Consider the following 14,625-nt stretch of genomic DNA (forward strand, 5'->3'; position numbering starts at 1 on the left):
ATCTGGACCAGCTGGTACCTGCACCACAAAGGGATATGTGAATAAAAGAAGAACCTTACCTGATTTTGAAGTTGGAGAGCATTGAATTTTGCTGATTCGAAAACCTGAAAGCGGTAAGTCACCTATTGCATAGGCATAAATTGATCCCACCTGTCGCATAAAATATGCGTAGGACCAATTTTCATAAGTGATCCAAGGTTGATCAGACCTTAGAGTGATGAAAAATTTGGGTTTTGATAAGTTTTAGAAAATACTTTTGGAGAAAAATACACCATCAAAGTATTTTGTGAAAAATTGGTTTTTAGAAAAGGGGTTTTAATGAAATCGGTTTAGGTGTTTGAATATGTATTTTGATCCATGTAAAAAGTGAATATCTAGGTTGTTTAGATCAGTAAATTCATGTTACAAATCAGGTTAGTATGTGAATGGTGGTTGTTTGTTTGATTAGGATTTTGTTAAAAAAACATGCCTAAATCGAATTTTTATGTGCTATTTTCATGAATCATGAATGAGTAGTGCCCAAAATCATGTAGTTTAGCATAGAAAATTTATGATTAACGGTTGTATTGTACTTTGATCATATTAGTTTAATTAATAAGCATGTTAAATTAGTTTTTATGTTATGCTTAACATTGATTAATTAATGATTTGTGTATTTAAATCCCTGTTATGCTATTCATATTTTAGACTAGACATGTTTTAGAAAAAATTCAATAACTCAGTGAATATGAGTTCAATAAATATAAATAAGGCTACTATTGTATTCTACACATCTGGGGCTTGAATTTAGAACCCTTATTTATTTTATTTGAGTAAGTTTTGATGCTAAAATGACCTCTATAACAGGGCATAAGTTTTCTGCCCTAACAGTAGGACTGGCTGTGAAATTGTCCCATTTCTAACTTAACAAGTTTTATAAAAAAATCTATATTTTCTAAAATATAAATCAGAAAAAAAACTAATGATATTTTCTACACATCTAGGGCTTGACCTTAGCCTCTTGATTTGTCCTGATTGAGCCTGTTTTGAGAGAGTTATGCCCTCTGTAACAGAGCACTATTTTTTGACTTTGGTTACAGGGCTGTTCTGACCAATTATTTTGATAGTCAAGAAAACTAAATCAAAACTATTTATTTAATTTTATGAAAAATCTGGGTGAGAGTCTACATACAGAGGAAGACTCGGTAAAAAGGGTTTTACAAAAAGAGTTAACACTAGGTCCTAGAAAATTCTCAAAGTTGGTGGGTTTTTTGCAAAATACAGAAACAAGTTTATAAAATTTTCTTAATAGGGTTCAGTCTAAAAAAAATTTAATTTTATTAGAACTGATTTTAATGTTCTGTTTCTTGAGTTGTTTCCCTGACATGTTGGGGCAACCCCAGATAAATTTTGAAAGTTAAATCAAATCCTTGTAAGTCTCGATGGATTTTTCAAAATTAGGTTAAGAGTGATTCGAATTACCTAATTACCATTTGTTAATGCCCAGTCATTTTCTATATTATTGCAATATGATTATTGATGCTTAAGCTTGATTATGGTCTGATGAGCATATTAACTGAATTCATTTCATGTTTAATTATGATTGACAATCATGCATATATTAAATATATTAACGAGTACTATGCATCACAAGGCATGAACAGTGGAGAATAAATGGATGCATATCTTGTTTGTTTAATAGGGCATGATCATGATTGAATGGTATATGCAGCCTTTGTGTAGGCATGTGAGTATATGATATGATGTACACTTAGTATTAAAGAATGTGTGGTATGAGTATGAACACAGATCATGAGTGAGGCTAGGTTCTACGAAAATCATAGGTGCCTGCAAAGCAACAAGGAAATAATAGACTGGACAATCATGTACATAATCACATAATTGCCTTAAGGAGACGGTGCTCAAAGTCACCCAGAGAAGGGTTTTGAACTTTGAGCTATTTGAATGGGTTAAAACAACCTTGTGTTATATAATCTCTTCGAGTGGAGATTGGGCTACTTAGCCTGTGTGATGAGAGTACTTGAAATTAATTCATGAGCCTAATAATTAAAAAAATACCCATGACTCATTCAAACCTGGGACCACTTTGGAGAGAGTGGTGGTACATACGATCGGTTGACCATTGTCGCTTTGGAGAGCTAGGCATCTCCGTTGGTCCCCAATCTCTAGTCGTAGTGGGTTGGATATCGTGTGGCCTCGGTGGGTTGTCCCAAAACTCTGTAGAGTAAGAATCGAATTTGTATAGAGCACTAATAGATTCTCTCTGTCATAAACTGTTCTAGCATAAACTCCAAAGGGAGTTCGCAGATTCTTTTAATCGATGATGCTAATAAAATACATGGCATAACAGACACCTCATTGGATTGGTTGAATCAGACTTAGAAACCTGAGAGTACCTTCAGGGCTAAAAAAAGAAATAAATCATTAAGTGTATTGTCACTGGTTCATAAAGTTATTGGTTTATTGTGGACTTGTGCATTGTAGCTTACATGTTCTGAAATTCACTGCAAGCATAATTGATTGTGATAATGTATTTATACTTGTTCTGGTATAATGTGTTGTAATTGATATATGCAATTGTGCCAATACTTATTTTTTTGCTTTAAGAGATATTTGTGTTTTATGTGGTTGGTACAACCTACAAGGGCTATAGTTTGACGCCTTCACTTTAACATTTTATAGGTAGCACTTAGGCTGGGGTGATGGAAGATTGCTTGGTGGCATAAAAAAGATGATCATGTTTTTCATTTTTTTTAAATCCAGAATAAATTTTGGATTACTTTGTCTTTTGTTTATTGAAATATAAACTTTGAATTATTTAAGCATGAAATAATATTAAATTTAAAAGTTAATATTTAGTTTTAATGTAGGTGGAGTTGAGTTATTAACCCGCCCAAAGTTGCATCATATTTTTAAAAAAATTAAAAATAAATTCTTAAAAATTCTGATATAATTTTTGGGGGTTAGAGGCATCTAGCCCTCATCTCTCCACTAAAGATGCTGATGAAAAAAAAACCTTCAGTTTTGACCACCTTTAAAGGTTTATTTTCTTATTAATGTGCGCAATGAGGATGATGTAAAATATGATGGTATCTATAAAATAGAATATGTAAAATAAGATTTTCATGACTTTTTTAAAAATTCTGACATGATCTAGGGATTTCATAGGGATCAGCTCTTGCATCGTATGATTCTTGTATGTGCTTAGGTTTCTATAAAGTTTGAAAAATAAATATCTTAGTAATTTTTCGTGCTTAAAAACATTTTTTATCGAAAAACATAATTTATCGTCCATTTCTGTCAAATCAATCATGCCTAACAGATTTACGGAGTTAGAATTGCAAAAGAACTGCTGAATTTGTTTCGAACTAATTTGGATATATTTCATTTTGCATGTTCTCATCGGTCCGCGCGTGTGGAGAGAGAGAGAGAGAGGGGGGGGGGGGTGGATATGCCACTGCTTTTCTGGAACAAAATTCTCTTTGCAGTTATGTTAATAATGGTGAGAGGGATTCATTTTCCTCATTTTTGAAATACAAAAACGTCGCAAGCCCTCCCTTTCCACGTTAGAGAGAGAGATGCCCAACTCACCCCACGGTCCCACCCAACCATCCGTCCATCCTCTCCTCTCTCCTCCATCCCTCTCTTTCTCTCTTGATATATAAATTTTTATCAAAATCCCAGATTCTGAACACCCTCTCTCTCTCTCTCTCTGGTGGCATCGCAGTATTTTTCTCAATTCCCATTTTCTATCCCAATTGGTGAAAAAAGGGGGCTTGTTTTGGGAGGATGAACACCCACCATTTCATTTTTGTTCGTCCTAGATCTTATTGATCCTCAAATCCATCTGGGTCTCTTCTAATCCTCTTGATTGGTAAGTTTTGGATCACAATTCTCATCAAACTCGATGCAATTCTAGATTTTTTGGTCGGTTTTTCATTTGTTATCAATCAGTTTAATCATTGTTTCCGATACGGGTTCCTACACATAAATCTGAAGCTTTTGTGGGTATTCAATTTCCGATCTGAAGGCGATTCTTGGGGTCGCCTTTTTTATGGGAGGATCCAAGATTCCTTGATTGAATTGAAAGGAAACCAATTTGTTCTCGATCTCTTCGTTTCAGATTTCGTTTTCAAATATCGAGGTGAGATTGTGCGCCTTGATTCTTTTTGCATTTTGATTTGTTGAATTTTGAGCCCAGATGGGGTTCTGATCTAATGAATTGTTCGATTTATCCAATTATTTATATGCCAATTATTTAGTGGCCTGCTGAACTTTGTTTTGTATAGTTTGACCGAGATTTGATCTTTATGATCTCAAGAAGCCAACCAATGCGCTTTGGATCGATTTGATGATTTTTTGGATTAACTAAATGATGGGTTTTAGCGGCTACAAATTCTTGGTTGTATTGAATTAAATTTTCGTTTTATATTCACATTTTGCAGCCTACTATTTGATGATGAATGCAACCATTAGGGTTTTGTGACTTGGACCCAATTGTTGTTTAGCCTTCTGTTTTTAATTGCATGCGTTATTATGATGGATAATCTCTTTTCTTTTCTTTTGAATGATGTTGAGGAATGCAGATATGGAATCAGATCTAGGCAAATTGTTTATTGGTGGGATATCATGGGATACAACCGAAGATCATCTTAAGGAGTACTTCAAGACTTTTGGTGAAGTTGTAGAGGCTGTCATCATGAAAGATCGGACAACAGGGCGAGCTCGTGGATTTGGTTTTGTAGCATTTGCAGACCCAGCAGTCGCAGACATAGTTGTTTTGGAAAAGCATATGATAGATGGTCGAATGGTATGTTTCCTGAATTTAATATTTAATGCATAATTTTTGTTCTTTTTACAGAGTTTAATCTTTTAGTTCATTTGAATCAGCTCACAATAGATTCAAACAATTCCTTCATTGAACTTTCCTGTTGCTCTGTAATAAATTTACATAAACACTTCTGGCTTCGAATGCACAACGTATATCTTTTATCTAGTTGAAAGGTTGTATTAATCTAACTACAAAGAAAAAACAAAAAAAAACCTCAGGTTGAAGCAAAGAAGGCTGTTCCTAGAGATGATCAACATATCCTAAACCGAAACATTAGCAATATTCATGGATCAGCAAGTCCTGCACGGACCAAGAAGATTTTTGTAGGTGGTTTAGCTTCTACAGTAACAGAAACAGATTTCAAGAAGTATTTTGGTCAGTTTGGGACAATTACAGATGTTGTTGTAATGTATGATCACAATACACAGAGGCCTAGAGGTTTTGGATTCATAACCTATGATTCGGAGGATGCTGTGGACAGGGTCTTGCTTAAAACATTCCATGAGCTGAATGGTAAGATGGTGGAAGTGAAGAGAGCAGTACCAAAGGAATTGTCCCCTGGTCCAAATAGGTACCCTCTTGGGGGTTTTGGTTATGGTCTAAACAGGGTTGGCAACTTCCTTAATGACTATTCTCAGGGATACAATCCAAACTCGCTTGGTGGATATCAAATGAAGATGGATGGAAGGTTTAGCCCAGCGACAGTCTCTCTAGCTGGATATTCTCCATTTGGCTCACCGAGCTATGGACTTGGTGCGAATTTTGGACCTTCTCTAAGTTCAAGCTACAGTGGCAATTTAAACTATGGTAGAGGCTTGAACACTTATTACAATGGGAACTCAGGTAGATATGGCAGCCCAATTGGGTATAGTGGAAGTAGTGGGGCAGCTGCATCCTTCTTCAATACATCTGGACGAAATGTTTGGAGCAATGGTGGTCTTAATTGGTCTACAAACTCTGCTAGCTCCTCAGATTATGAAGCTTCTGGAAGTTCGAGCTTTGGAGGTGGTGGTGGAACTTGGGGATTGCCTCCCTCTGCATCCATTCAGGGTGGAGGAAGCAATGCTGGCTATGCGGGTGGAACGCTTGGTTATGGAAACTCCAATCATAGTTACGGGTTGGAAGGAAGCAGTTATGCTGGTCGAAGTGGTGGAACAAGCATCTCTCAAGCATCTTATAGTGCTACCAATGGTGGTTATGATGGATCTCACTCAGATTTTTATGGTACCAGTTCTGTATATGGTGACCCAACTTGGAGATCTGCAACATCTGACCCAGATGTGTCAGGTTCCTTCAGTTATGGACTCGGGAGTTCAGCTGGAGATGCCACAACAAAAGTTGCTGGAAGCTACATGGGAGGATATAATGTTAGTAACAGACAATCAAACAGAGGTTTGTTACTAGCTGATCATGAATTCTTTTCTAGTTTTGTTAATCTTATAAGCCATGTGTTCCTATGAACCATGTTCAAAGAAATATAGGATGAAACTCTTTTTCATACCAAAATTGGGAAATTTTGATGGACTTGGGAACTATGTTTATAAGAACCTTGTCCCCAAGTTTTCAACAAACTAGGAAAGGTTTCTTTTTCTATCAACATGAATTTTCATGCTATATTTCTCATATAAAAGTTCTCATGAGGGGAAATTCTTACTTCAGTTTTGTCTTTTTAATTGATGATTATCATCTTTAGATATTATGCAAGATTCTCCCATGAATTTTGTTATTATTTTTTTCAGAACTTTCTCATGAACTTTGGTTGTAATTTTAAAAGTTGGATAACCTCTTATTTCTTTCTCTGTTCTCATTATTCTTTTTTTAGGAGTTGCAGCATAATAGGGCTCCGTCAGTTCCTGTTGGAGTTCAGTAGATGATGAGAAGGATTGAATTAGGTCCAAATCTGCCACATTTTTCCCCAGCTCATATCTGAATTAATTGATTATGCAGTTCTAAATCGGGTTCCTATTTTTTCAAAGTCAAAGAAAATTACAAAGGATACCCATTACAAGGTTTGTGATTTGGGTGTAATTTTTTAGAGTGAGTTTAGGTTTTTCTTTTTGGATTTGATTGAGATGTAAAATCAGGTTGCGGGATATATTCAGAAGAGTGTTCCAATTTGTAGCGTGCTTCTTCAGTGATGCACATGATAGGCAATTCTTTCTGATGTATTTGCTTGCTAAGATATGCCAGGCCCTGTTGTGTTTGTTTCCTGTTTTAATTTCAGATATACCAGAATTCTGGTTGGTTTACTAGAGTGACCTTGAGAAATAGCATTGAGATCCTATCCTATATGTATTTGAAATTTATCAGTGTAAACTTGTTTCATGAAAGCTTAATTTCTGAATCTTGGATGTAGTCTCTCATAAGAACTCTTTTTCAATAATAATCAATGTTAATGGCATGACTTTTACTTTATTTCCTTGCTACCACTATGTTTTAATTCTAGGAATTGTTGTGTATCATGGAAACATATGTCGGTGTCTCCAATTACACAACTGCAGGATGCTGTTCTGGTATGTCCAACTTTTCAAGGTATACATCAATGTTTGCACACATAAACAATAAAACAACTTATGGATGTGGATCCACAAGTATAGAACCATTAACAAAAAAGACTATGCTCAGAAGTTAAAAAAATCACTGAAATTTGTTAAAATGTATCGATTCAATATATATATATATATATATATATATATATATATATATATATATATATATATAAGTGCATATGTATATATTTAACTGTTGTATTATTGTAATAGGTTTTGCCCATATAGGGGCATTTTGGTCATTTACACATAATTTTTAAAATGTATATACATATAATATGTATATACATAATACATATATACCTGTATCTATATGTATATATATATATATATATATATATCTATATATATATATATATGTAGTAACTATTTGTAACTATTTTTTCTCTTTTTTCTTTCTTTTTCTTTTAGTTAGGTTCAATAGAGCTGTTGGAACAGTCCAACAGTTTCTAGCTGTTGGGCTATTCCAACAGCTCTATTGAGACCATCTCTTGTGTATAAATAGGGGTAAAAACTAAAAACACCCATTTGTTTCTATTGTTTTTCTAAGCATTTTAACTCAATAAAGGATTATTATTTTTATGTTTTTTGTGTTCTTTGTATATGCCCATTGATGCCTCTTGTGATCTTATGTATTGATTGGCTTGTGTTTTGTCCCTTTGTGGACTTGTGCTCGTGCATATTTTTAGGCTCTTTGTAGCCATTGTGTGCACTTATGTGCTTTTGTATTGCCTTTGATATTTGTATTCTCCCTTGGACTTGTATTTATGCTTGTGCACATTGTGATTTGTCTTTCGCTTGATTTCATTACATGGTATCAGAGCCAAGAAAATTTTCTTGGTATTTTGCCTCTTTGGGTCTTGGGACTTTTTGGTTCGAGTTCGTGCTTCATGAAGAAATCGTGATTGATGTATGACTTAGATTCAAAGGCGATTTTGACCATGTATGTATCTTAAATCTTTATATATATATGATTATATTTTACTTGAGTTGTCTATCTTATGTGAGAAAACACTTAATTTTCTAATCTTTGAAAAATTATTTGTTATTTTTCAAATTAATGTTTTTCAAATTTATTTTTTGAATTAATTTTAAAATTTCTTTATTAAAAGTTTTATAAAGTTTATAATATTTATTGGATTTTGTGAAATGATATTTATACATGAGTATGCTTCTATGAGATCTAATTTGAATCTTAGGTTTTTGAACTCTATTTAATATGTACTTATATGATCTAATATTCTTGAGCATGTGGTTTTGGCACTTCGATGCTTAATTCGAGCACTTCGTGGTTATAAATATCAAAACATGTCTTTATGTATGACTTCAAATTCATGTCTTTTCGTTTTTTAGGGTTGTGATCTTTTGTTGAGGCTACTCCTTGTGAACATGACTTAGAAACTTGTGGTATTTATGTTGAACTCCTCTATGAGGTTTGTGATTGCATTTTTAAAAATTATCAAAAATATTTATGTGCTCTCTTGTTGTGCCCATTTGTGGCTTGTGTTCTTGCCTCTTGGGAGGTGTTTATTGTTAGTGCACTTATTGCACTTAATGATTTGTGACTACATGCTTAGTGCATCATAATCATTAATAAAATTATTTATTGAAAAGGTTTTTTGTGAGAGGTCTCTTTGAAGACCTTAGTGGCATTTGTGCCTTGTGATTGTGTTATTTCTTGGTCTTATGCCTCTTTAGTAAACATTATCTTACATGTTTTTACATCACATGGGAATTTAAGCATAATGCTTCTTGCATGATTTGAGTGATCAATAAAATATTATTTTATTATTTGAGTCTTCTTTGTGTGTATCCCCTTTGTGGGACTTGTGGGTGTGTCCATAGTGACCACTTTTGTGCTTGTCTACTTTTGATTTTTTTGGACTTTTGCTTATGATCTAAGGCTCCTTGATTCTTCACATGCGTTAGATCTATAGGATCATTTTGTTCTTTGGATATTATATGTCTTTCTTTATGCATTTAAATTAATATTTTTTAAAAATGTGTGCTTTCTCGCCCTTAGTGGCCTTGAATGTGGATTTGTGAGAATTAATAAAATTAATATTTTAAGTATTGTATGTTCTTGCCTTAGTGGCATTGTAATTATTTCACTATTGGCTATTTCCCTCTTGTATTACCATCTCCTTGCATTCCTTTTAAGGCTTTATGTGTTTTGATTTTTTGATGCATATTATTGTGTCTTATATGTGGCCTAATGAGGTTTTTAGTGTCTTGTTTGCATCTTGTCATAGGATTGACATATCGACTCTTGTTTATAACCTCTTTTTGGAAAGTGGTTTTCGAGGTTTTTCTTGTTGCCTTCCTTTGGCTATAGTTTAGTCCATCACTTGTTTTTATTCAGTGTATCCATTATTTTGTTCGGCTTTTTCGATGTGAGTTATGTTGACCTCGATATTGTGGAGCCAAAGGTATTTGTTGGGGTGAGTTATATATGCACGTCTATTTTTTGTCAGTTTAGATTGCCGACTTAAAAGTGCAATATTGGCACTTGTTTTGCCTTTGACTAACGGTTGTTTGACCTCTGATTCTATGAGTGAGTTATATCACTCAGTTGCTTATTTGGCCTTTGTTGTTTATTTGATGTTCGTATTGATCTTTATTAGTGATGGCTAACTGTTATTTGCTTGTGACTATATTGGTCCTTATGCATTAAATTTCATGTTAGTGCAAAATTTATTACTTTGTTACGTATATTGTTTTCAAATTTTCTTGCTTATTAACATCAATTTATTTTTATTACAGTATTTTCACCTATCTTGTTTCTCTCTTTCCTCTTATTTGAGTGATTTTTTCTTTGAATAAGAGATTTTGTTTTATCAGTGTGATGAGTTATGTGCACCTATTGATTACAGTTTTACGACCATTTGTAAGGTGAGGGATGTGCACATCTTGTGGTTGTAGCTGATATTTATTATCAGTTTAGATAGTTGAGATTTTTGGTACATGGTCACTGGTTTGGTTATTGTTGACATTATGTTTGATCTCTTGTCTTATGGGCTGATACACTTGAATTTTGAGAATGTTGAGTTGGATATCAAAGAAGTGCCTAATTGTAGTGAGCAAACTATTGTTGATACTTGTAGATATCATTTCTCATGTTATGATTTGTTGTATGTGGGAATTTTTAAAAAATTCTCCCAATGCTGCACGCCCCTTCTGCTTGTGGTGCGCTCCTCTCTCTGGAGTTGTGCCTCACATCCAGCTCATCAGAATCCATAGAACCGTCCTCTGTGGGAGTTTGGATTATAATACTGGTATCAGAACATCATTCCCTCTCCTCTTTCACGTTTTTCTCAACAACAACCTACCTAGAGGTATTGATTTTCTCCCTCTACCCTATTGTGGGCTCTATCTGACGCAGAGCCTAGCCAGATCAAGAATAAATTTCTGTCTTTCACATCTTTTTCATGCGCCAAAGCTTTCTTGGATTTGTAGAAATCATCCCTCCCTAGGGGTCAGGTTTCTAACAGTGGTATCAGAGCATTGTTCTTGGGAATCATGCCATTCAGCCAATTGCCTTGGACAACGCAGCTAGGGCCCACACTCTTCATGGTTTTCTTTTATATCTTCCATCGTTCTTCGAGGGACCATATGATGATTGTCAAAAAATGGATCTAGTTCTCTATGATGTGAATCTTGTATCATTCTTCGAAGAAGGCATGGCTAAAACACAACCGCCCAATGCTCGCTGCGGGTGCATCGAAACACAACAAGAGCTCGATTTAGTTATGGGCAGAATGAGTGTTGATCTGACCTTGCTGATTGTTGCCTCTACTGAGCATCCAGACCAATTAGTGAAGAGAATCACCCGTTCAACGTTTGACTCGCAAAACTCATCTCTGTTATTATTCATGTGTACCACCGCTTGTAAGCAGGTTGTGACGTCTACATCTTAGTGTCTTCATAGAGCAACCACATAGCCAATACACCCTTGTGTTGTGGTAGAGTCTTGCACTCATGCACTCCTGTATTGCTGTAATGCTCTGCAGCATGCATGTCCTTGCATTACCGCTATGCCATGTGCTCATGTGTCTCTTGTCACCAATTCTTACCCTACTGTAGCGGCGGATCATCACTGCAACATGTCGCTGGTAAGGCTACAACAACCTAATGCACGCGATGTGTTCAAGGTGACGTTTGATATAATTGATAGACAATTACTTGAGCACCATTTCCACTTAGATGGTTGGCTCATGGTGAAGGAGGAATATCTTACCTTGATGTTTGAGGAGGGGAGGTTGATTATAGAGATACTTGGGAGGAAGAGGAAGACCAACTAGTGGCTAAGTATTCAGAGATCTCGCCTTATGGGCAAGGCGAGTTTGAGAGGGCTGGTTTGTTATGGACCTTTTCCTGCTTCGGGCCCGACCAGCCAGATCTGCCTCATCCAGGACCCTCCCAGTTAGGACTGCGCAGAGAGATTTTTCCTTTCTCTCAAGGCTCTCAGAGAATCCTGCCCAGCCCAGAGTCCTACCCAGGCTAAGACTCTAATGTGACACCCCTCTTAGAGTCCTCTTCAGGGTGGGAACTGTGTGTATTTTTATCCTTTTTCCCTCTTGTAAATTTATATTTAGATGTATCATGCTTAATTTATTTTCAATGAAGTTTATTTAAAGGTTTCTCTAAGCTTCATTCTTGATTGTTGTTTTTGTTCTCTGAGGGAACATATTTCTCCCTCGCCTCTCTTCCACGTCTGTCATTGACTCTGAGGGAACACCTTTTCTTCCTCCCTTGTTGTCGACCCCCCATCCACCTCACACTTTCTTGTGTAACCGCCCAAGAGACACAACTTTTCTCTCCTCTAATGTTGCATGCCCCTCTTGCTCGTGGTGCATGCCTCTCTTTGAAATTGTGCCTCACGTCCAGCTAGCCAAAATCCATAGAACCATCCTCCGTGGGAGTTCGGGTTCCAACAGAAAGCCTTCATCCAAACAATCTCAACAGTGGTGGTAGTCATAGCTCTATATTTGACTTCTATAGATGACAGAGACACCTTTTATTGCTTTTTACATTGACAAGAAATAAGAAAATCACCTAAAAATGTACATAAACTGGTAATTGAGTGTTAGTTATTGAGATTTTTTCCCCAATCAGAATTAGTATAAACAATTAAATTTAAAGATGATGAAGATAAGAAAAACCCTTTTGTAATATTATTCTTTATGTATTTGACAAATTTCAACAGTGCACTCATGTGAATCGTTGTTGGCACATGTTGAAACTGACTTGCATTGTGAACGTGGGAAATATCTGGTCGAGAAATAAACAAATAAGTTAGAGAGTGAACAACGTTAAGGCATTAGATCTTCTAATGAAATTCCATCTTCAACTCTATCTTTACATTGATAGCTCCTGGTGTGTCAACTCTTTTGTTATATGTGATTCCCGAACAAGCAATGATGTCAACTTATATTCTTTTAGGGAAGAGGGCATTTTTTATGCAGCGACGCTACATGATGTAGTGCCACTATTGTCATTGATAACCACCCATCTCAAAATTTCTCGAGATGGAGTCCATGCCCATCTCGAGAAATGCCGAGATGAGTGACTGACTGTGGCACTACATATAATGTGAACACTTTGGAAATAAGTAACTTCAATACTTAAAAAATATTTTAGAAAACCAAGGTCAAACATATCAAAATTTTCTTTAAGAATTGCTTTAATTTGTTCCACTCCTGTTGTATCACTTCAAATAATGATCACATCATCAACATATAAGAGTAAAATAACAATATATGAACATATAGATATCACAAAAAGGGCAATGTTAGTATAACAATACTTAAAACTAAGATTCAATATAACCTTATTAAATCTATCATACCAAGCATTTGGAGCTTGTTTAAGTCTATATAAAGCTTTTCAAATATGCAAAACTTTTTTTTTCTCGACACAGTTCAGGAGGAGGATCCATGTATACTTCTTTATTCAAATCACCATTTAGGAAGATATTCTTAACATCTAATTGGTAAATGAGTCATTTTCTTATGGAAGCCACATCAATGAGAGTTGTTGCACTAGTCATATGGGCCACAAGAGCAAATGTTTTATCATAATCTATATTGTATTCTTGAAAATATCCCTTGACAACTAACTTAACTTTATATCATTCTAGTAATCCATCACTTTTAGTCTTAACTTTAAACTTACCTACTTCTTATGGTCTTCTTCCCTTTAGGTAAAAGGTTGATTCATAGGAAACAATTTTATTTGGTAGTCTAGAGATATGCTTAGATCTTAAGTTAGTTTTTTTTGTCCCTTGAGATGGAGTATACTTGTAAGGGCACACACGATTTTCACCATCTTTGTTGAGAATAATATTGGAATTCATGTGTGAACTCATTATCAACATTATTGGAAACGTCATTATGTTCAATATTTTCACTATCATCTAAGTTCACAATCTTATTGTCATGAGAATCCAAATCAACTATTTCACCATTATTCTTAGATAACAAGTCAAATTAAAAAGCATACTCTGTGTCTTAGACTCTTTTCCATCAAATACTCTCATTTTTAAGGAATGTGACATTTCTAGAAATATAGAGCTTGTCATTTTTTAAATCATACCAACTATATCATTTTTTGTTTTTGGCATAACCAATAAATGCACATTCAATGGCTTTAGGAGAGAGTTTATCATGCTTTTTAAGAAGAACAAAACATTTACAATAAAAAACTCTCAACGTTTTTAAGTTTAGACTAATTTTAAGGAGTTTTTCAATAGGAAAAATGTTTTCCAAAGATGACGAAGGCATTCTACTTATTAAGTATACCACGGTAAGAGAGGCTTCAACCCAAAATTTTTTGGGAACATCTTTTGAAATAAACAAAGTCTTAGTAGTTTTAATTATATGTTGATGTTTTCTTTCAACAACATTTTGTTCAGGTGTTCTAAGACAAAAATTTTGATGTGAACTTTCATGAGATTTTAAATAATTTTAAAAATCATTAACTAAAAATTCTTCCCCTAAATGAGTGAAAAAATTTAATTTTTTGTTTTAAGTTGATCTTTGACTATGTTATAAAATTGTTTGAAACATGAAAGACTTCCGAATTGAGTCTAAGGAAATAAATCTGTCTTTCTAGTAAAGTCATATATAAAAGTGACATAATAAGAGAAACATCCTTTCAATATGTCCGGAGTGGGTCCCCATACGTCCGAGTGCATCAATTCCTTCAGACCAAAAAAAATCTAGAACCAAAGGGAGTCATTTTCAG

General features: G+C 34.8%; 1 protein-coding gene across 3 annotated transcripts; it reads left to right on the forward strand.

The window, feature by feature from the left end:
- The first annotated feature begins 3,497 nt into the window (after nucleotides 1-3,497).
- LOC149813086 (heterogeneous nuclear ribonucleoprotein 1-like) lies at nucleotides 3,498-7,229 on the forward strand. 3 transcript variants are annotated; one of them, XM_089991654.1, is made up of 5 exons: nucleotides 3,498-3,874; nucleotides 4,031-4,144; nucleotides 4,587-4,810; nucleotides 5,050-6,223; nucleotides 6,654-7,229. In XM_089991654.1, exons 3-5 carry the CDS (start codon nucleotides 4,589-4,591, stop codon nucleotides 6,665-6,667), a joined length of 1,410 nt encoding a protein of 469 aa, XP_089847780.1. In that variant the 5' UTR covers nucleotides 3,498-3,874; nucleotides 4,031-4,144; nucleotides 4,587-4,588; the 3' UTR covers nucleotides 6,668-7,229. The 3 variants fall into 3 exon arrangements, with proteins under 3 accessions (XP_089847780.1, XP_089847782.1, XP_089847781.1); XM_089991656.1 differs by having other exon boundaries at nucleotides 6,663-7,229; XM_089991655.1 differs by lacking the exon at nucleotides 4,031-4,144.
- Nucleotides 7,230-14,625: the final 7,396 nt, after the last annotated feature.

This window comes from Nuphar pumila, chromosome 16, assembly GCF_984573655.1.
Source record: "Nuphar pumila chromosome 16, dmNupPumi1.hap1.1, whole genome shotgun sequence".
Lineage (NCBI taxonomy): Eukaryota > Viridiplantae > Streptophyta > Magnoliopsida > Nymphaeales > Nymphaeaceae > Nuphar > Nuphar pumila.

What these genes read in the sequence shown, in the direction of transcription:
- LOC149813086 (XM_089991654.1), top strand. Translation starts at nt 4,589, where the DNA reads ATGGAATCAGATCTAGGCAAATTGTTTATTGGTGGGATATCATGGGAT. An exon ending in ATATGATAGATGGTCGAATG is followed by an intron (nt 4,811 to 5,049) that starts GTATGTTTCCTG and finishes AAAAAACCTCAG; the next exon opens with GTTGAAGCAAAGAAGGCTGT.